A 22,399-nucleotide genomic window follows, 5' to 3' on the forward strand; every position below is an offset into this window, starting at 1 on the left:
GCAACAAAACGATCTAAAAATTATGGAGCAATTTTAAATGGTGAGGACTTTAAATATTCCATAATCTACAGTACATAATATCATCAAAAGATTCAGAGAAGCTGGAGACATCTCTGTGTGCTTATGGGATTATGCTGAAAATCTATATCAGAAACCCACGATCCTCTGGCTCCTCAGACAATACTACATCAAAAGCCGACATTATTCTGTCATGGAGACCACCGCATGGGCTCAGGAATACTTCCAGAAATCACCATAAGTGAACACAGTCCGCTATGCTATCCACAAATTCAGGTCAAAGTTCTGTTTATGCAGCCATTTGCAAACATGATTCAGAACACTGCTGTTTTTCTGAGCCAAAACTCATATAAGATGGATTCGGGCAGCGTAAGAAAATGCTCTATGTTCAGAATAATCTTAATTTGACATTTTTATTGGAAACCATGGATGCTGCGTCGTGGGGACTATAGAGGAGAGAGACTTGCTATCAGTGTTTAAAAGTCTGCATCGGTGCTGAAAAGTTCATACATGTTTTAGAGCATATGCTCCTATCCAGGTGACGTTTCTTCTGGATGATGTTTCAGTTTTACAAGATTATTGATGGAAGCTGATTCACATCCGTAGAAAAAATACACACAGACACACACGCAAATGCTACATGAATACAAATATTTGAGATGAATGCTTGTTGAATAAACCAAGCCATGAGGACAACATGTCAGAGGGAGCAGAGCTGAGCATTCTTCAGCAAACCTTTTAACTTGGCTTTAAAAATGAAAAGAAATGGAAAAAATACCCAATCACAAAGGAAAATTAGAATGGTTCAGCATGTTTTTTTCCCCCATCATCATAAGTAGTCATCGTGTGTGTGTTTATTGCTGCTGGCAGGAATGATTTCCTGCCTTTCTTTGTGGCAGCGGAGCTGAAGAAGTCTCTGACGCAGAGCCGACCTTCTTTATCAGTTTGTTCAGCTTCTTGAGTCACCGGCTCTGATGCTGCTGCCCCAATAATGATAACAACATGCTTATAGAGCTACAACCACTCAAGGCAACAGGTAAGCTATTCCGTTAATTAGTGGCTGCTATAGAGAATTCTGATTTTATAAACAGTGATGCACAACTGTATGGTGCTATGTCATATAGATAGTGGATCTGATAGAGGATGCTGAGCTAATATACACAAAACTATGCAACAGAGGAGATCTTTATAACCTATAAACCTCACATAAATTTGAAAATATTCTAAAGTGCTTCAAACTCAGGTGGTCATATTTTTCCAATACTCTGAAACAATGATGTTGCATTTATTCTTTTTTGTTCAGAAATTTTTAAGTTATCTTGTATAAAGATTCAAGAGGTGTGTCCCAATGGGTGGGTGCGAGGCGTGGAAGGACACGGATGCAGACTTTTCAAAAAGCAAAGCTGTTTTATTAATTCAAAAAACAAAGATCAAAACAAAGCACGGCTGAGCCGGATGACAAGAACTAGACTGTGGAAAAAACAAAACATGGCTAAGGCAAAACAAAACAAAGAACATGACTTGGTATAACATGAAACTACTTTACTTAGCTTAGCTTAGCTTAGTTTAGCATGGGGAAACCTGGAAACTAAATACTGAGGAGGGTGATTGGTGAGTGAGTGCAGCTGAGGAGAAAACTACAGATGAAGTGAATGAAGGTGGATGAGCAAACAGAAACTGTGGGGAAGACAATGGCAAAACTAAATACAAGACCTGGGCTGTGTTCGAAACCGCCTACTTCTCCTACTACTCCCACTACTCCTACTAACTTTAACTTTTTTTAAGTTCCCGGACGCATACTAGATTCTCCGAAATGTTGGGTATGCATCATGAGGTTACTACTCATACTCAAACTACCCAAGATGCAACGTAACGTGACGTCGCCGATTGTCATTTCCTGTCAAAACGGCAGTTTCAAGCTAGCTACAACGAGGGTAGGTTCACTTCCTGTTTTCAAAACAAAAGCACCAATTGTATGGTAATGGCTTTCCCTATGATAAAAGGCAACGGGTATTTTATTTTGTGAAAATAACCGGAAGTGCGTTGCTCACTGCGGCTAGCTTTAGTAGCGCCGAATTCGTGGGAACAAAATTGTAAACAGCCGGTATTTTGTCAGATTTTCAACACGTTGGGGATCTAAACGACTACTTTCTCTTCTGAAAATGTTTCAAATGTTGCTAAAGTTTACAGAGTTTAGAGCTTAAGCGAAATCAGCTTCAGGCCGGCTGATTTCAGCTCGGGCAGGAGCGAAATGCATTGTGGGTAAACACAAAACTAAGAACTGAAAACATGGGGAAAACCCCATGGACGTGACAAGAAGTCGTATGGTTGCTTCTCAATCCGGTCTCGAGCATGTAATGCAATATGACATTTGAGAAATGATCATAGAGTCCTAAAGATATCCCTTCTGGCAGACTAACTTGTATTTAAATAGATGTTATTGAAACAGTAATTACGCGTGCCCAAAATAACTTCAAACAGTCCATTTTTCACTTTTGCAGCAACATGTAAATTCCCACCAGCACTTGCAGATAATGTAACATGCAGGTTTAAACTGTTTACAAGGCTTTGCTGCCTTTTAGTTCAGTGTCTCCGAGAGACCTAAACTCACAACTGCAGACACCAAAGCAGTTGTTTCTCAGCTGATTTCACTGTTTACATCATTCAGTTTTAAGATCCACAGCCTCTCATTGTCCTATAATAATTCTCCTCATTTAGGAAGAGTCACACATTTAGATTTCTGTCACTAAAAATGCTTGTTTATCCAGGAAGCAGAGATGGGGACTCAAGTCACTGTGACTTGGACTCAAGTCGACTCGAGTCGCTGTTTTGATGACGTGACTTGACAAAAAATAAAAGACTTGAGACTCGACTCGGACTTGGAAGTTAAAGACTCGGCACTTGACTTGACTTGAGACACGATGACTTGAATGACTTGAGTGTTAAGCATCTACTATAACTTCGAACTTTGTTCGTCATTTAAAGATCCATTCTGACCAGTAAGTACTTGTCAAATTAGCTAATATTATCCTGTTAGCCTAGTCGGTAGTTAGCTAACGTTAGCTTGATATGATACGGGGTGGACAGGTTGGACACATTGGCCAATGATGTTTACTGACAGTTACTTATATCTTTGTCTTTTCACTTTATTAAGATCAGATTCTGCAGGTAAAATTGCAATAATAAGGTGACTTGACTTTGACTTGACTTGAATTATTTGGGACTTACTTGAGACTTGAAAGCTAAGACTTGAGACTTACTTGAGACTTGCACATGTGTGACTTGGTCCCATCTCTGCCAGGAAGTATATAATATTATCTTCTTTGCAATACATTCAAAATTTGAACAACCAAAGTGAAAAAACTGCATGTTATAAATGGAAGTCTCATCATTAATATTAATGTTTCATAGTCTCCTCGGACAGGTTTTTGTTCAAACTGCTTGAGGCCTTGTATATGTGCAGTGATGCTGCAGTTTTACAGACACCTTCAGAACAATGCTCTGTGACACTTTTACACAGTGAACATAAAGCAAGGGAAATTGACAGCTTCAAGAGATTTTTTTGTCTCCTTTATGAATGATGCACGCATGTCTGACAGCAGGCAGGAAACTTAAGCTTGGCAAGCGTGAAATCAATGTTTTCACACCGAAGGTTACGTGTTCCCTGAAGCAGCCGCATCTCTTTGTGTATTTGCCTGAACGCACTCTTTGAGCGTGTGTTTGTGTGTGTGTGCACCTGGAGGCCTTTCGCTGTCAGAGCGCGGGGATTTGCCACATAAGTGTGGAGACGTCCGTCCACCCCTCTCAGAAGGGGTTCGGAGTCTCGAACGTACTGCAGGTCTCTGGATGTCCGCAGGTCTACCACCCCCATGGACTGACTCACATTCTGAACCTGAACACACAGAAACATGCACACACACACGGTTAATATGCATGATGATTGCCCGTGTTCACCGTTGCTTGAATTGCAGTCGTATGGTGGGCACGAAAACATTTATAGTTTGCACACAGGTACATCAAACATGGCCGATATGATGTAGCACTTCAATAGGTAGCTCACTGAATTTACAATGGATAGCTCATGAGCAAATCATTTATTTTTCTTATCTGCTCAGGAGGTTTTGCATGAGACTTACAATGCCCGAAGTCCTGTGGTTAATCTTCTGGCAACTTAAAAAAATGCCTGAAAAGAAATTTCATGGAAATCAATTCAGCAGTTCCTGACTTATCTCAGACTTAATTAAAGCGGTGGACTAACAGCCTGACATTGGCACAGAGAGCCACACTGGCACTGCGGATGAATATGATGTGCTCAGATCTATCAAACTAAGTGTGTAAAATGACTTTATATGCTGACCATTGATCTTTCGGTGTTCTAAAAAATTAAATGTATTCCTAAACCCGATTATTTCCTTTAATCTCCCCTCATACATATTCCACATGCATTCCCATAAACCATCTCCAGTAATCGGAGTACATATGAAACCAATTAATTTAGAATTTGTGTAAATGACCAAAGAAGGGTTTAGAGCACATATAGAGTATGAAACCATAAAGAGTATTAATTCCAAGATTAGGGCTGAGCAATTTTATCGATACTGCGATATATATCGATATTTCGTTTCCCGGTAAAGTATACATTTTTCAGCCGCGAGTATCGATTTTTAATTAAAACATTTTTTTTAAAGCATATTGAACTATTGAAAAGTCAGACAATTGAAAACAATTAAAAAAATAGTTTTTAATAAAAAACAAAAATAAAAAATAATACCAATAAATAATAATAAAATAAAAAACTAGATGAATGAAATTAACAATATGAATAAAATATTATTAACTACCGTATATGAATAAAGAACTTCATGAATAAAAAAAAACTACTTTTCAAAACTATTGAGAAGTCAGACGTTACAATTAGTGAAAACACAGAACATTAAGGTAATACAATACAATGCCAGGGGGTCACATTCTACAAAACAGTGATAAATTAGTTCAGTTTAGAAAAATGTTGTATAAAGTGCACAGCTCTCACGTTTGCGACATGTTTGTTTGTTTCTGTTTGTCTGGCGGTGTTGTCCTTCCGGTTCAAAGGTCGGACCACCGGTCCAATCAGAGACGATTCATGTCAAATCACACTGTCCCTTTTTTCCCCCAGAAAATGATGTAAGTGTATCGTATCGAATCGAATCGTATCGAATTGTATCGAATCGCATCGAATCGAATCGTATCGAATCGTATCGTATCGAACCGTATCGAATCGTATCTTTGGCTGAATATCGTGTATCGTATCTAGAGATTAGTGTATCGCTATCTATCCAAGATCGAGGTTTTCAGATTTGAATGCCACTAGAAAAAAAGAGGCAGGGTAACCTGTGCCTGGACAGGTCGCCGGCCCATCACAGGGACAAAACAGAGACAAAAGAGACAAAAAAACACCACGCGCACTCACACTCACTCCAACAGTCACCCAATTAACCTAACATGCATGTTTTTGGACTGTGGGAGGAAGTCAGAGTGCCCGGAAAGAATGGGTTGAACATGCAAACTCCACACAGAAAGTACCCAGTCGGCATTCAAACCAGGAACCTTCTAACTGTGAGGAGACAGCGCCAACCACCACACCGCCGTGCAGCCTGAAAGAGTGATGCATTTTTCCGTAACTAAAAAAGCATTAAAACAGAAGTTTCACTCTTCATTTAAGTTTTAATATAAATCCTCTCAAGAAAAATGAAGATACGAACTGCAAAGATGAACTGTGCTTTGTTTAATCCTAAGTTACAGAATGTCTTCATAAAGAAGTGCCTTTCTTGTGGAAACACAACAGATCAGTTAAAAGACAATTCACTGAAATTCTTGGAAGAGTTCATGACTTTGGCCGCCTTTGAGCCAATATATGACCTCATTTACAGCTGAAAAACTAACTGGCAGCTGAAACCGACTTACTCCCCCGGAGCAATCTGATCTGCTTGCTAAATTTCATCAGCATGTTTGAGCTGGGTCATGAGGCCTCTCAATTCCTCAGAAATATTGTACCTGGTTTTTAAGCATTAAAGGGATAGTTCGCCTCTTTTGACATGAAGCTGTATGACATCCCATATTAGCAATATCCTTTATGAACATTTTCTTTCTATGGGGCCACAAAAATAAAGCGTTTTGCTTCTCAAAACAATATGCGTTCAACAGAGTAATACATTTGCATCACAAAATCGTCCATTCAGAAAAAGTCAGACCTCACAATCGCTTGGCCCTATTTTCTCTCCCTTCGTATCACTGCCTGCTGCCGCCTGCCGACAGCCGCGCCTGTTACGGTGTTTGCTGCTCGGAAGCAGGGGACTGCTCGCTCTGCACTTCGGTCTGCTCGGTCTACACAGCAGGCAGTGATATGAAGGGAGAAAAAATAGCACTAAGCGATTGTGAGGTCTGACTTTTTCCTGGAGAACCATTTTGTGATGCAAATGTATTACTCTTTTGAACGCATATTGTTTTGAGAAGCAAAACACTGTTTTATTTTTTAAACCCCAGCCAACTAGCCGGACTACCTTCATCAACCCCAAAACGAGGCTGGAACTCTGCTCACAGGACGCAGCAGGGGGTAAGAAGATGTTCATAAATGATGTTGCTGATATGGGATGTCATACAGCTTCATGTCAAAAGAGGCGAACTGTCCCTTTAAGTACTTTATAGAAGAAATATTTTCTGCTTTCATTTAATGAATTAGACGGGAATAGTATACATAAAGTGAGAAAACGCTATCAGAAGGTGTGAAAGTAAAACTTTTTCAATTAGTCCCTCTGTTGGACATGTCGATATTACATTGATTAGGCCATTTGCAGCAGACCGCTGGACACAGAGGGTCCATTAGATCATGCTCTCTCAGAGGTTGTGTAAATGCAGAGCTGATCCAATCTGACAATAAATTAGGGGTTCTATATTTTTATATAAAAAAAATAGAAAATATACAGCCCAGAGCATATATTTTAGGGTCTATATATAAATATCAGGGAGGAGGATATATTGATTGACGAAAAATTCAAGAAAACAAATTAATCGTGACACTTCCATTATATCTATTAATGTGAGGTATCTGTAGTGGATTTGATGAGTTATTGTTTGTGATGAGGTGTTTTACTATAAGAACTCATTCTTTAACTTCTTTTTTTTTTTGATGGCATTGGACAGATTTTTTTTAGTTATGAAGATTAGAAATGGATCGGGATACGATTTTAGAGGCTAATCCTACAGTCTCGATACACTTTCCTGAAGTCAGAATTCAGGATCTGAGCACACAGAAGACACACAAAGGTTTGGTGCAAGGGAGTATACATTATGGCATCCAAACAAAGCGATAGGTGACATTAACTTTGCATTCTTAATTAAAATTAAAATTTCATTAAAGGTTGAATTATTATGATTTATTAAGACCTTTATCATTATTTTGGTTTTCTTGAGAATCATTCACTGCATCAAAGACGTGACTGAATTTATTGATTTCTTATTTTTCTATTTTCACTGGGCTTTCATGAAAATACAGTAATAACACGTTGGATATGAAAATGCATGTCTGAATTACACCAATATTACTCCTCGTAATTTGGTCATTGATTAACTGAGACCGGAGAAGCTGGTGTCTGCTGCTGCTGGGTGGAGATGTGGGTGAGGCCAGATTAACATATTTATATTTTATATTTACATTTTCTACTAAATGAGAAAGAAATAGAATAAATCCCCCCCAAAAAATTCTGAAGGAACTTAAAAATGTACAATTTGGAAGTATGCAGCTGATATTTCAGAAGATTTTTGGTAATTGTTTCATCAGAAGATGCAACAACATCTTGGAAGAGGTCTCATAAGATTCATTAAAACCCAAGTTTCTCAGTAAGAGTAGCTTCTGCTCTAAAAACAAACAAAAATCAAACACTTTCACGCTGCTTCTCATTAACCATCTTGAAACGCTAACAGATACATCAAGTCTCTTTTGAAACGGTGAAAAGAAAAGTGGGGAGAAAAAAAAAAAGTGAAAATGGCCCAGATATCCAGAATTGATAAACAAAACAAATCCACCCACTCATCTCCTGGAGTAAATCACGCTGCAGAGGCCGGAGACGAGCAGAAAAACATGTGTAAAAAACACCCGTTCACACACACACACACACACACACACACACACACGCTTTCCCACTCACAGCAGGATCGAGGTGTCACTTGCTGCGACACGCTGAGCTGATTAAGATTCATAAATACAAAAGCTTCCAGACAGCATCAGAGTTAGGAGAGGAGAAGAGGTTACTTTTGATCACATTCATCCTCCTCTCACATCTCCGTTGGTTCTTTTCGGAGAGAGAACAGGATGTAATATAAAGCAACGAACGACACAAAGACCTTTGCTTTGCTGGGACTCGCTCTTTCTTTGGGAGCAATTCATTGGGCTTATATCCTGATGTGTGATCCTCACAGTAGGGCCTGCTTTGAGAAATGTTTGCTGGCCTGATGGTGTTCAATAATTCATCAGTCTCAGTCACAAATCACTTTTATTCCTCTCTTGGGATATACATTGAGAGAAATGTGCTTATGCAGTCAAATGTATAACCTCGTATATGCACACACACTTTTATACAGAAGCAAGTGCACATGGTCACATACTGAGCTTCAGCCTGCGGTGGAGAACTAAATTTTTCTTTCCCACCCATCTGTCAGGGTTTTCTTTGAGTCTAAACTCTTCTGGCATGTTGAATGATGAGCAGTCTGCAGAGAATTCAGCCACTGATGTATCAGAGATACATCTGTCAGTGAAATCCGCCTGTGTGTGTGATTTCTGAAAATGTCAGAACAGAGACGGTCTGGAATATTTCACTCCAGCACGCTGCCTCTCCCCCGTGCTGCATTGCAACGCCGACCACTCAGACGAGCAGGGATGAACTCAAGAATGGGACAAACACTCACCTGTTCCGTCAGCAGGTGAAGCTGTCGGTTTCGAGGGTCTCGTTTGCACAGGTTTCTTGCAGGAGCCACGACCGTGCACACACACCTGCCATCGGGATCTGAGGCCGTGCTGTACACCTGCCAGCCTTCCTCTGAGCCGGGGTACAATCCCTGGACACAAACAGGGTCTGTGTTAATGAAGTCACCGCGGGAGCCGCGCTCTCAGCAGAGGATAAGCAAAGGAAAGAGAATCCCAAAATAAAGTCACACATTGTGTTCTCAATAGTTGCTTTTTCCCAGACTGATACACACAATGAAAATGCATGCAAGCGTTTTACACTGCCACAGTTTCAGGTTTTCAGTTAAAAAAAGACATTGTATTGAAATGTATGGCACTTGCAGGGACTACTCATTGTCACGCCTTGGGACTATTGTTTTTCGTTATCATGTTTTAGATTACATTTTGGTTTTTAGTCATCTCATGTGTTAGGTTTTGCCATTGTTTTTCCCCTCACTCAGTTAATTAGTTCATTCCCCTCACCTGCTCATTCCCCACCAGCTGCACCCACTCACTTAATCACTCACTCCCTATTTAGTTTGCAGTTTCCCCCATCTTGTTGCTGGATCTTTGTTTGCCTTTCATACCTGACCTGCATGACATGATTCCCGTTATTCCCATGTTCCACGTCGTTTTTCACTAAGCTAAGTATTTATTTATTCCTTGCCATGCCAAGTCTTTTTGTTTGTTCTTCATAGTTTTTTTTTAATCTGGCTTAGCCGCGCTTTGTATTGTTACTTTGTTTTTTTTGTATAATAAATCAAGCTTTCTTTTGGAAAAAGTCTGCATCCGTGTCCTCCATCCACCCCCTTGTTGACACTCATAGTCCTTAAAGGGACAGTTCGCCTCTTGACATGAAGCTGTATGACATCCCATATCAGCAACATCATTTAGGAACATCTTCTTACCCCCTGCTGCGTCCTGTGAGCAGAGTTCCAGCCTCGTTTTGGTTTTGACGAAAGTTGTCCGGCTAGTTGGCAAGGTTCCTGAAAATAAAGCGCTTTGCTTCTCAAAACAATATGCGTTCAACAGAGTAATACATTTGCATCACAAAATGGTTCTCCAGGAAAAAGTCAGATCTCACAATCTCTCGGCCCTATTTTCTCTCCCTTCGTATCACTGCCTGCTGTGTAGGCTGTCCAGACCGAGCAGCAAACACCCTAACAGGCGCGGCTGTCGCTAGGTGGCTGAACGCAGTGATATGAAGGGAGAGGAAAAATAGGGCCAAGCGATTGTGAGGTCTGACTTTTTCCTGGAGAACCATTTTGTGATGCAAATGTATTACTCTGTTGAACGCATTTTGTTTTGAGAAGCAAAACGTTTTATTTTTCAAACCCCAGCCAACTAGCCGGACTACCTTCATCAACACCAAAACGAGGCTGGAACTCTGCTCACAGGATGCAGCAAGGGGTAAGAAGATGTTCATAAATGATGTTGCTGATATGGGATGTTACACAGCTTCATGTCAAAAGAGGCCAACTATCCCTTTAAAGCATGTTCTTGAGGCATGCTGCGTTGTCTTATTATATTGACAATCAGTCAGTCGTTTTAAATCGATTAATTCTGTGAAAGTGCTACAAGCCCCAACTTCACTCTGAATTTTCCAGTTAACCCTTTCATGTCCTCAGTGGAAAAAAAGCAGTGAAAAACTGTTGTTTTTAATTTCCTTATAAAAATGATAAAAGGAATCAACTTTTTTTTTTTAGCAAATGTTTGAGATGCCACGTTTTTTACTCTACATTCATACACCCAGTGACCGAGATAGCTCGGGCAAGTTTGCTTCCACAATTCTTTAAAGGGATAGTTCGCAGCACATATATTTCTTAGTTATTATAGACTTAAGTTGTTGGTATTCTAGAAATGTATTGCTTCCTATCCCATGTTGTGATATGAGCGCATCGAATGAAATCAAATTTCCATTTTGGACAATATGTTCCAGATGTTTTATTCTGTTGTTCTTCCATAGAGTAAAGTTTAGCATTTTTTTTGTTTTGCAGGATGTCAGGGTTGTTCCAGATGGGTGTAAGTTTACACGGGAGAAGTGAGGACTTTGTAATTTTAAGAAATTCCCACCAGGCTGTCAGAGAGGTGCTGATGTTAATGCTTCTGAAAAACATTTATGATGTTTTACGTTTGGACTAATAAGTGGCAGGTCAGAGATTTCCAGATTATCACATAATGCTTGTTCTATATTTATCCATGGTTCATCTTGTGGGCTAGGTTTAAACCATTTTGATATATATTGTAACCTACGAACTTGGCCCTATTTTCTCTCCCTTCGTATCATTGCCTGTTCATAAATGATGTTGCTGATATGGGATGTCATATAGCTTCATTTCAAAAGAGGCGAACTATCCCTTTAATAAGAATACTGAATATTGTTACTAAGAAATGTACTCTTGAGGTTAAAGTAATTCAAATTAGAATATCAGTATGTGTTGGACAGTTTGACAAACACTGAGATGTCTTTTCTGACATGGAAAACAAACTAATTCAATTTCAACTGGTGCAACTTTTACGTCTAAAAAGGAAATTCAAATCTGTGAAAGTTATTTCCCTCCACTTATGTGCTGCAGACAGCACAAGCCCCAGGAACACAGAGAAGGCTGTTATGAATTATTTTGCCCTGAATCGCAATCTTCAGAAGCTGCTTCCCCTCAGGCTGCACACAAGTCCTGCCTCCTATATGCTCTGCAATATACGACACTATAGAAGAGGACATACTAGATAAAAGTAATGACTTTGACAAAGAAAGCCATATAATGGTGTAAAGGTGAGCAAATAACATAAAACATACAAAAAATAAACATTACTGATGCCGTGTGCTGTGCTTTGAAGAATGCTGGCACTGCTTAAACCCAGTTTTATAGCCTTTGGAGTGCTTTAATGTTGTTTACGTATCGCACAGAATATCAGCATCAGCATTCAAGTCAGACGGCGGTCTTTCATGGAAACAAATATTTTCCCTTTGAAAGGTTTTTGTCTGATTCAACCTACAGGTTCAATAAAATGTGCTGGATGCAGATAGCGATTTAAGTGTCCATTTATGTTTGCAAAAAGGAGAGTGCATGCTCCTTTGCACTTTATTGTACTCGACTGCATCAGAGACATCCGCGTCCAAACCTGATGTTCTGATATTCGTCATTTGCAGCTAAAACTCGCTGTGACATCTTCTACATGTTTGTGTCCAGGAGGGCCAGCAGCGGAGCTGGAGAGCTTCCAATCTCTGCATCCACAGATGCACCTGAAGCTCCCTTTGGAGCTAATGAAAAAAATCTGCTCCAGAGATGATCTAAACAGTCCAAAGTAATAGACACCTAAGCCCATAATTGCTGTTTCGTTCACATATTCGGTTGCATCATTGTTTTCATGGACAACAAAATAACATCTTTCAACCAAAATATTCAAACTCCAAATTTAAAAAGTATGTTTACTTGATTTCCTCTTGTGTTGTTTAGACCTACAAAGATCCCTGAATAGATTGAGTAGTCAGACTTTAATGTAATGTTATAATTAGGTAGTGTTATACAACTGAATCTATCACGTTGACTACGTTGAATTGAATTGAAAGCTTTGCTTGAAAAACTTATTGCATCTAAACTAATTGTATTTACGTGGTTGAGGTATATGGGGTAAAAAAAAATATATTTCAGCTGGAGTTTTTCTCCCTTGCTTTTACTTTTCTAAAATAAAAATTGGAGTGTATTTTCAAAAAAGAGGAAAGAACGAAATCTTTTTAAAAGGGCTGGGCAACGATTAAGATATTTAATCTAATTAATCACGATTAATCGCATTTGTACGCAAAATCCAGAAATGAATCCAAAAGTAGCGTATAGCTTTTAGCATTTAGCTTTATTTTAAATGTGCTGCCATATGAATGAAAGTGCCATAACATTTGTTGTGCAAACACACTTTTAACATCAGCATCTTTCTGTAGTTTTTATGTAGAAGCCTCGCTCCACTGTCTGTTTCCTTGAATGACTTGCTGCTATCAGTTGTGTGTTTTGCCTTTAAGTGATATTTTAGACTGGAACTACTACGCTGAGAAGACAATTCAACTTGGCTGTAAATGCAGGAGTTTTAAAAAAAAAAATTATTTTGAAATACGTGCTTTTGTTGAAACAAGTAAAACAGGAAGTAGCGCCGGTTAGCTCCGTTAGCTTCACACCTGTAGCGGTGACGTTACCTGCTAGTTTATTTTTATTTTATCACTCCATGCTTCGTGGTGTTTGCTGTAACTGTGTGAATGTGATGCATTCAACAGACTTTTACAATAATAAAACCTGCGTTAATGCGCGATAAAATATTTATCGGCGTTAAATAATTAACAAGTTAACGTGATAATAACTCGCCCAGCCCTAGTCGTCAGACTTTAATGTTATGATTAGGTAGTGTTATACAACTGAATGTATCACATTGACTCTACGTTGAATTGAATTGAAAGCTTTGCTTGAAAAACTGAATTGCATCTAAACTAATTTTATTTATATGGTTGAGGTATATGGGGTAGATTTATTTATTTTTTTTAATATTTCAGCTGGGGTTTTTCTCCCTTGCTTTTACTTTTCTAAAATAAAAATTGAAGTGCATTTTCAAAAAGAGGAAAGCAAATGGGCAAAAACAGAAATATTCATCAACAATTCCCAGCAGAGAACTGTTTTTTGCTCATTTTTCCCACTGAAGCACATGATTACTTCCGTGACAAATAGGCCACTCGCAGTATTGATAAATCCACAGAAAGTAATCACCAGATAGTTCCTCTTGAGTTAAAAAAAAAAAGACACAACTTGTTATTCTGGGTTTCCTGCTCCAGTCTTGCTGCTCTCTCCACTCTCAGTGCGAAAAATCAACTGCATGTAAGTGAAGCATTCCACATCTGACAAATCAGATGTATCCCTGAATAATTGGTTGAAACCAAACTAAAAAAAAAAGAGTAGGTGTTCATTATCATCCCATCATAAGATAGCCAGTAACAAAGCCCCAGATGACTGTAAATGTTGCTCTGTCTATGCCAGATGTGCAGGGTACTTTTATCAAAATCTCTTTACAAGAATAATACAGTTGGGTTGTCTGATTTCTTTGATATATCTTTCATTGAGTTGTCTCGTTTTTCTTTTAACCATTTAATTCAGGATGCACAGATGTGCATCAGTTTCAGACAATATTAAGCTTGTTGGCTGCATATTGTTAAATGGAATAATGTCAACCAGAAGCCGATATTTATCTGGCGTGTCCTGGATGTGTTGCCTTGACTTTGCCTTGAAACTGACTGGATTCATACTAAAATTCCTTCATCACAAAAAAAAAAAAGTCTTGGGCGATGTAACTGCTTAAAAAAAAGTTCAATAAGTTGACAAGTTTTACATGTGAGAGGTTATAATAAAGTTATTTTTTTTTATTTTTTTTTTTTTAAATCTACATTTTATCAAAGAATGGGTGCTCATGCATGAAACTTTTAATCATGTTGTTCACTTTTGCTGTTTACGCCAGCATTTTATTACTGCAGGGGATTCATAGCAGGAATTCACTTTAATTTTACTGATTTATGTCGGTTTTCAATCAAACATTCAGAAACTTGAAAATTCAATGGTTCAGATTATTGTCCTGACCAGTCTCACCAGGAAATGGATTTGTCTTTTTGACCCAAATGTATTATTCAGTGGGGTTCCATGGCACTGAAAGGATCGGATTATTGGCTAAATTAAAATCAGACTGAGTCATTAAGTTCATGTAGACACCTTAATCTGGCAAGAAATCGGATCGGATTCAGACCCCGATATAACTGGGTTGAAAGTCACTCTAAACCTGCTTGTAGACTGTTAGATTCGGTTCTTTTAGTTGGAAGCTCAAGAACGGACCGGAGTAATTCAAGTGAAAATTAAGTCTTTATTTGTAGTCACACGTCAAAGCATATCAGCGCTGGGCTCAGTGGGAAAGAGTCCCCGCAGGAAGTCTGTCAGACTGCGCCTCGATTTCCGGGTATCATTTGCATTTATAGCCTCATAGGTTGGACTCACACTCGACCGAGTATGATTGGACATGAGTAGGTTCAACATGTTTCGTCATATTCTCTGGATCAGCCCAAAACAGTGTGTGTGTGTGTGTGTGTGTGTGTGTGAGTGTGAATCTGCCCTTGCTTTGCCAGGCTTTCCTAATTGTTTTGTCTTTCTACTCCTGGATCACTTTAGGACATAATGGAAAAGTACTGAGACTTATTTCATTCATAATGTCTAAGAACAAAGCCAGACGCTGAAGCACGTGGTGAATTAGACTTTGCGTTCTGCGCATGCTCCAGATGTTTTCCCGGGGTCGTGACCCGGAAGTCAAAGGAGACGATGTTCCTGTTGTTGTCGCCGTCAGAAAGAAACAAACAACGCGATGGAGAATGCTCCGTTGGGCATCGCTGTGATGGCCACACCTGCAGCCACACAGTCGGTAACCCCACACACCAACACTTTCATTCTGAGTTTACATATACACGTTTTTGGTAGCACAAATATACAGAGGTGGAAAGTAACGAATTACATTACTCGCGTTACTGTAATTGAGTAGCTTTTTTGTGTACTTGTACTTTTTTAACTACTTTTTAAAATGTGTAATTTTACTCTTAAGTACATTTTCTTTCAAGTAATGTACTTCGGTACATTTTACAGCACAAGCGTTACTGAGTAAAAAAAAATTTGCGTTCTGGTAATGAATTATTATGGGATGCAAATACTGAACGTTGTGCCCCTGCGCCGGTATGGCTCTAGAATTCTAGCCTACTATAAAGAGTGTTGGCGCGTGCGAACTGTCACTCACTCAGACGAGGATGGCAGAGTCAGACATGGAGGCGGACAATGGAAATACGGAGAGCAGTTCTTCTGACCTAGTGCACCCCTGGCCCTATCTGAGTAAGATGTTTAGCTTCACGGAAAAACGGGGTGATAGTTATGTTATGGAGTGCACACTATGTGTACCAAAGAAGTCCAAAATTTCGGCTTACAAGAATTCGACATCTAATCTGCGTAAGCACGTTGAGGTAAGTCATGTTTCTCGTTCCCTTTCCATGTTTAAACTGACAAGGCTAGGAGTCCTAGCCATGTCCCGAAAACTGTGTATGATACTGCTAATATAATATTGAATTAGCAACCTGTTGTTGGCACTGTAACGGCAATTAGCAATGCCAACTAATGTGCTTATTCAGCTGGCTAATAGTATGAGCACGTCCGCTTGCTAACCTGCCGTTATCCGTCTTACCCACTGACCTCGAGTACTATTGGTCCTACCACATATACGTCCATCAGGCCAGAAAGAATATTAAACAAAACAAATAAGCCCAATGTTTGAATTGATAACCGCAGATATGTAAACTGTCAGGGGTAGCCAATGACTATTTTCGGTGCTGAAACCAACTGTCTTTGTAGCAGTGACATTGGGCTTATCATGTGTTCACGAACGATTGGTGCAAACAGGCAAGCAAGGAGATTTCGGCGCCAAAGTTGACTTTCACATTTCTTGTATAATGCTTTGTAAAGTCAGGGCAGTGTAGAAGGCATGGCAATCTGTGTAGTGGGTCATATTTCGAGGCTGTATTGGGCGAGGAGGGGAAAATACATAGACATTTCCCTATTGCATTTGGCAACAGATTTGAGCTGAAGCAAATGACTGAGGTGATCCTGCGACAGTTAGCCACTCCACTCAGCCATTTGGCATCCGTTACACGGATGTGGGCTTCACAGTAGAGGCAGAAAACACAGATTGTGAAAAAGTAACTTTTTACTTTTACTCAAAGTACATTTTAAATTATTTACTTTTTACTTGTACTTGAGTACAATTTCAACAGTAACAGTACTTGTACTTGAGTAAAATATTTTTGTACTCTTTCCACCTCTGCAAATATATAGGTTGTTTGTTTTCATTTGATGATATCATAATACATTGGTTCTATTTGTAGCGCGCACTTTTAGTTGGCTTTTGTATGATTAATTTAGTCAAATATTTATTTTGTTGTTCTTTCTTTTGTTGGTGCTGTGGGGGAGTACCTGGAACTCTGGCTGGCACACTCCAATCCCACATTGATTGGGTGATACCATCTAGACTTCCATGGCGGAAGACTATGGAGTCTTCATTTTAATTTTTGCATTAGTTCTCTTTGCTTTTGTGATTTGCTTATTTTGTTAACTTTGTTTAGTTATTAGTCATTTAAGTTGATTCTTGAGCTAACTGTGTTTAGTTACTTTTGTTAGTTAAATTTGTGTAGATGTTTCCCTTCTTCCTCAGTGTGTCGCTATGGTCTGATCAGCCAACATTTAAGTCCCCTTTGTTTGTTGTGTGTCAGGTCAATTTTCTTTATTTTTGAACCGTTAGCTTAAGGTTATGTTAAAACCTAGATTTTTGGCTTTGAGTTTAGTTTCTTCATTTAACCTCTTTTAAGGGCCCTGTAACTATTGTTTGAAGTTTGTTATTTTTTGGGGAATAAACCCATTTTTTTTCTTTTTTTTTTCTTGAAAATCATTTCTGTGTCCTCGTGCTTGACCGGCTCGGTCCCTCACAATCGCGTTTGTGCAACAAGCAGCTCATCACAGACCAAATGTAGAGGGTCGTAGCTTCATCTTGCTCTGCGTTCTCCATCTTTCTCCAATGCCTGAGTTTGTTGTTGTTGTTGGTGGTGAAGAGATCAACAGGAAGTGGCTCTATTAGCAACAGTTGGAATGGGTACAGCACCACCTATCATACCGGGGTATGACACGCTTTGTGCCTCTGATCCCATTCATTCACCGCCATATATCCAAGGAGAATTACCCTTGCTCAGCTCAGTCTTATTGTAATTTAGCCAATAATCCGATCCTTTCTGTGCCATGTGACCCCACTGATTTTCTCAATTCAGAGTTGTGGACTGAGATGGAAATTTCTCGGATGTTTTTCCTTTTGTGATGTAGGATTCACACGATGGCATGGGTCTCATGAATATGGAAATCTGTGATCTGCTTCCATTTACATTATTGCAGTAGTCCAAACATGTAGACCTGACAATGTGCGTTAATCCCAACCCTGACCACATAACCTACTTTTAACACCTAACCCTCCCCATTCCCTGGCGAGCGCGCAGTAGAAAAACAAGCAATCACGAGTGGGAGGGAAGTATAAAAGTTTAATGACTGTGAAAACATTATGTGGGACGAGTCTTGCACCAGCATTCTTTGGGAAAAATGGGCTTGGCGCCTTTGATTTAGGTTTAGTGCCCGTCATCATCACCCTGTTTCCCACCTAATGAGCATTTGTGGCTACGCAGAAAAATGCTTTTACTCTTTCGCACACACGACACAGCCTCTATTTGTTCAGCTATTTCAGGCTGCAGCTCAGAGCAAGAGACCTGCTCCGTCATATAAATAAAAATCGGGTTTCCTATTCTTGTTTTTTTTTTTTTTTTTTTTGGTGGTTTATTTTGGACCTCATTAGGTTTGAACATTGAACCAGTGTCACAACACATCATATTAGCGCAGACAGGAGATTATGAGCTCATTACAGTGAGACTTCACCCAATCCTCTCTTTGACCTACTTACTGTTAACATTTTAGAACAATGTAAAGGAACTGCTGAGCTCCACCTGACATTCACCAGCCTGTCACGGTAAGGTGGCTGAGAAGCTGCCCCTCCAAACTCTGAATAAGAATAATGGCAAAGGAAAAGGCTGCAAGGATGGAGGTCGGAGAAGGAACACGGGATCGGAGTCTGGAGGCCTGAAGAGAAAGATCAGATCAATCCATCAGCTGGGTTTGGTGTGGTGGCCTTGATGCTGTAATTTAGGGAGCCAGGGAGGATTTAGGATTGGAAAACGTGGATGCAATGAGAATATAAGCGTTGCTTGTTGAGTCTGCTTGATGTAATCAAACGGGGGAGGACAAAAGGCACCTTAGGGCCCATTTCACACACGAGAGATATGATAAAAATCTACAGGCAGCTGAACTGATCGTTATCAGTGTAAATACAGAGAGAGAACAGAAGGAAACAAGACATATTTCTGCGGTTAGCAAACTGTTGGCGAGAGAAATGTAAAACACTTAAAGAAAAACAGTGTCATATCTTATTTTACACATGATTCCCAAGCAGGAGCTGCATCTGCTGCAATGTAAGCGGAAGTTATCAAATAGCCTGGGTGCCAGACGAACTTAGCCCCGCCCATAAAAGTTTTGGTGGGGAAGTTGGGTCTGGCTCTGCTCAGTTGGGAAATCTCTATGCTCGACATCAAAACAGTCGACCCAATCAGATTGCCAGGGCGGGCTTTATACGATGATGGACAGATGATCAACAGGGACATTATCGACTACGTCACTAAAGAGCGCTTGGTTTGACTTCGTTTGAAACAAACATGGCTGCCGCTGGAGAGCTAGGGTGTGTAGATTCTGCCATCGAGTCTGTTCTACAGGATCTCCACATTGCATTCATTTTGAAAGACGAACAGAGGAACGCGATAAAGGCTTTTATCGATAGAAAAGATGTTTTTGCCGTCCTTCCTACAACAAGTGTGTGTCGCTTAATCTACGTCACATACTACGTTGCTCTGATTGGTTGTAGGTCTATCCAATTGAGCGAAGAAGTATTTTTTCTCCTGGTTCGGTTGAAACACGCCCCATACTCAAATCTCTATCGAGCGGTATCAGACTCACATTCTGACTAGAATCGTGAGTATGACGTAGTCAGGCTAGTTATCAAAGGAAATATGCCAAAATAGTGAGTTAATGGTCAAAACATGCCAAAATTAAAAGGTAGAGCGTAGAAAAGGGTAAAGACAAATAACATAGTTTTTCTGAAAGTGATGGATGACTGGTTAAAATTACTCTCTGCGAGTGTAATACAAAGCCTGCCAAATCATATTCAGCAAATCAAACCAATTCAGCAAATTTGAATACATTTGAAACACGTCTGGTTTTGTTGGTTCATGTGAGGTTCATCTGAAAGGGCTGTTAGTTACATCAGACAAAAAAAAAAAAGAAGAAATGTAGTCAACGAGCTTTCCAGCTTCCAATCAAATACACACACCATCAGGCTGGTTTCCAGAGAGACAACAGCTTAAGATTTAAGAGATTTTCTGTCAATAAACTGTGAATAAACACTGTTCCCAAGGAGCCCTTCCAACAGCTCCATCTGTCCTCATGCACTCCCTCTTTGTGTGTTTTGTGTGTGGGCGTCCACTTGCATAAGACTGCTTGTACTTTTGCTGAACTTGCAAAGTACCACTACACAGCAAATGAGGGGTGCCTTTTGAGCCAGAAAGCTAAATCATGCAAAGCCCAAAGCCTTCAAACACACACTTGGTCCCTTTAAAAGACATCAAATTAACCTACATTCTTTTGGTTATAGGTTATAACCCAGACCAAAGATAAGCCTTACCAGTGCCTCTAAAACCGATCTGAACCTTGAAATCAAACAGTCTTTGGACTCTACAGTAAAGAGAGTTTCTCCATAATGTGAATGTGTAAACTGATGAGTAATGCCTCGAACACAAACAGGCGTGCATACGCTGAGCATATACAGTAAGGTTAAGACATCCATGTGCGCAGTGGTCCATCTTCATGTCTGTAGTTGCCAGGGTGTTGCTAAGGCAACAAATTGCTGGATGTCCCATGGGTGAGTCAGCCCTCCCCAGGAGAAATATCACTCCAGTGAGTCTGAGACAGAGCAATCCTATTAACTGTGTGTGCAGCAGTGGGCTTTATAATACATGTGTGTGCACATCCTGCGTGTGTTCTTCGTGAGTCACGGTAACAGACAAGGTTATTTATTCGTTTCATCAGTGCTATTCATCTTTTTTTATTTGCAATCTTCATCTCAGACTGTGTTGTGAATATGTTCTCCTTTATTGATCTATTCTCGTAACTTCTTCAACCTATTTTTCTGCCCCGGTAAACAATTAAAAATCTGGAAGAAATATCCCTAAATTTGACATAATTCTGGATATTCTGCGCGTTTCTTTTACCTTATCAAAAAAGCTGGCCGTTACCTCATCAAGCATGACATATTTGAGAGCTTATGTAACTATTTGTATTGAGAGGATGTGTTGATGTGTTAGAAAATAGAAGAAAAATGCATTTTATGCTCCACTAAAGAACACAAAACAGTTTCAGTAGCAGGTTAACGGATCAACTGAAATGTTTTAAATGACTTGTAATCAAATACTTTGTTTTTTTGGAAAACATCTCATCTTTGTGTACAGTGGACTGTGTACGGATAATACATACGCTGACGATCCGCTCATGTGTGCCCTCAGAAGAGATGATGGTTCCATTGAGTCCAACCAGCGACGGCAGGGTCTGGGACATCCAGTTAGTTACCATAGCCATGGTGCTGAGCACCGCACCGATCTTCAACATGGGAACACTCATCCTGACGCACACACATTCACACAATCCGAAACTCTGTCGTGCTCTCACACACAGACCAAAGCGCTGGCAGCAGTCATCTCAAAAACAACACGTACACAACATGATGCTACAGGTAAAACATTGTGCGCACGCAAAGCACCTTTCCTTCTTGGAAAAAAAAGAGATTTTTTTTTTCCCCCCACTGCTGGAGTCTCTCCTTTCGACACAAGCCACAAGTTAGAGAATAAATCCTGACACACAAGCCACTCCAGATGCCTCCATGTGAAGACACAAGTCCAAAAATCCAAGGCTCAGCTCAGGCTGCAGGGGACGCTCCTAGAAACAACTGGTTTGAAATGTGTGTGTGTTTCCTGGACTCCTTCCTTCGTCTGGCAGTGAGGCGTTGTGGCTGAGCCAGCACTGCTCTCTCATTTAACCACTAACTCTCTGCCTCTCCATCCCTGCCTCCACTCTCTCTCAGACACACCCCTTCATTGCTCAGTCAGACTCTCACTTCTTTTTCTAAACGTCTTCATCTGAGCAGCAAAAACTCTTTTTGAGCAACGTTTAACGAAGCAGTGCTTAATGTAATGCGAGCAGCAGGATTTAAAAGAAAAAAAGACATTCTTTCAACATTTATCCACCTTGTCTTTTCCTTTTCTTCCTTTTCTCCTCTCACCAGACTGTGTCAACCCAAGCGTTTCTTCTCCTCTATATCCCCGTTTTCCTTTTTATTGATTAAATGACCATTGCTCGAAAATGACCTGTTTCTTATCTGTGTGCATACGTGACTGTGTGTTGGCACGAGCATCGCAAGCTAATGCAACACTGCCACCATATGGCCATCAATATGTGCCATCAATGCAACTGTGCAAGCAGTGTCCCGTTAGATTTGATCAAATCATCTGAAGAAGTCGCCTTTGTCTTGAGTTTTTTCATGGATAAACAAACAAAAACAGTTGAGAAAGACTGAAAATCAAGAAAAATTGGTTTATTTTACAGGGATAAATCATTTTTATACCTGTGCAATGGGAGAAAATGCTTTTTGTTGCGGTGATAT

At 39.9% G+C, this 22,399-nt stretch overlaps 1 protein-coding gene across 1 annotated transcript in view; it reads right to left on the reverse strand.

Annotated features, from left to right (window-relative positions):
• The window catches only part of LOC142378247 (noelin-2-like), a 48,871-nt gene extending 27,083 nt beyond the window's left edge, over positions 1–21,788 (reverse strand). Inside the window, exons 1-3 of the mRNA XM_075462535.1 lie at positions 21,217–21,788; positions 8,959–9,108; positions 3,755–3,910 (exon numbers count right to left, since the gene is read on the reverse strand). Coding sequence (XP_075318650.1) covers positions 3,755–3,910; positions 8,959–9,108; positions 21,217–21,360 — 450 coding nt within the window. The 5' untranslated portion in view covers positions 21,361–21,788. The remainder of the gene's footprint in view (positions 1–3,754; positions 3,911–8,958; positions 9,109–21,216) is intronic.
• Positions 21,789–22,399: the final 611 nt, after the last annotated feature.

The sequence above is a fragment of the Odontesthes bonariensis genome, chromosome 4 (assembly GCF_027942865.1).
Source record: "Odontesthes bonariensis isolate fOdoBon6 chromosome 4, fOdoBon6.hap1, whole genome shotgun sequence".
Classification (NCBI taxonomy): Eukaryota; Metazoa; Chordata; class Actinopteri; order Atheriniformes; family Atherinopsidae; genus Odontesthes; species Odontesthes bonariensis.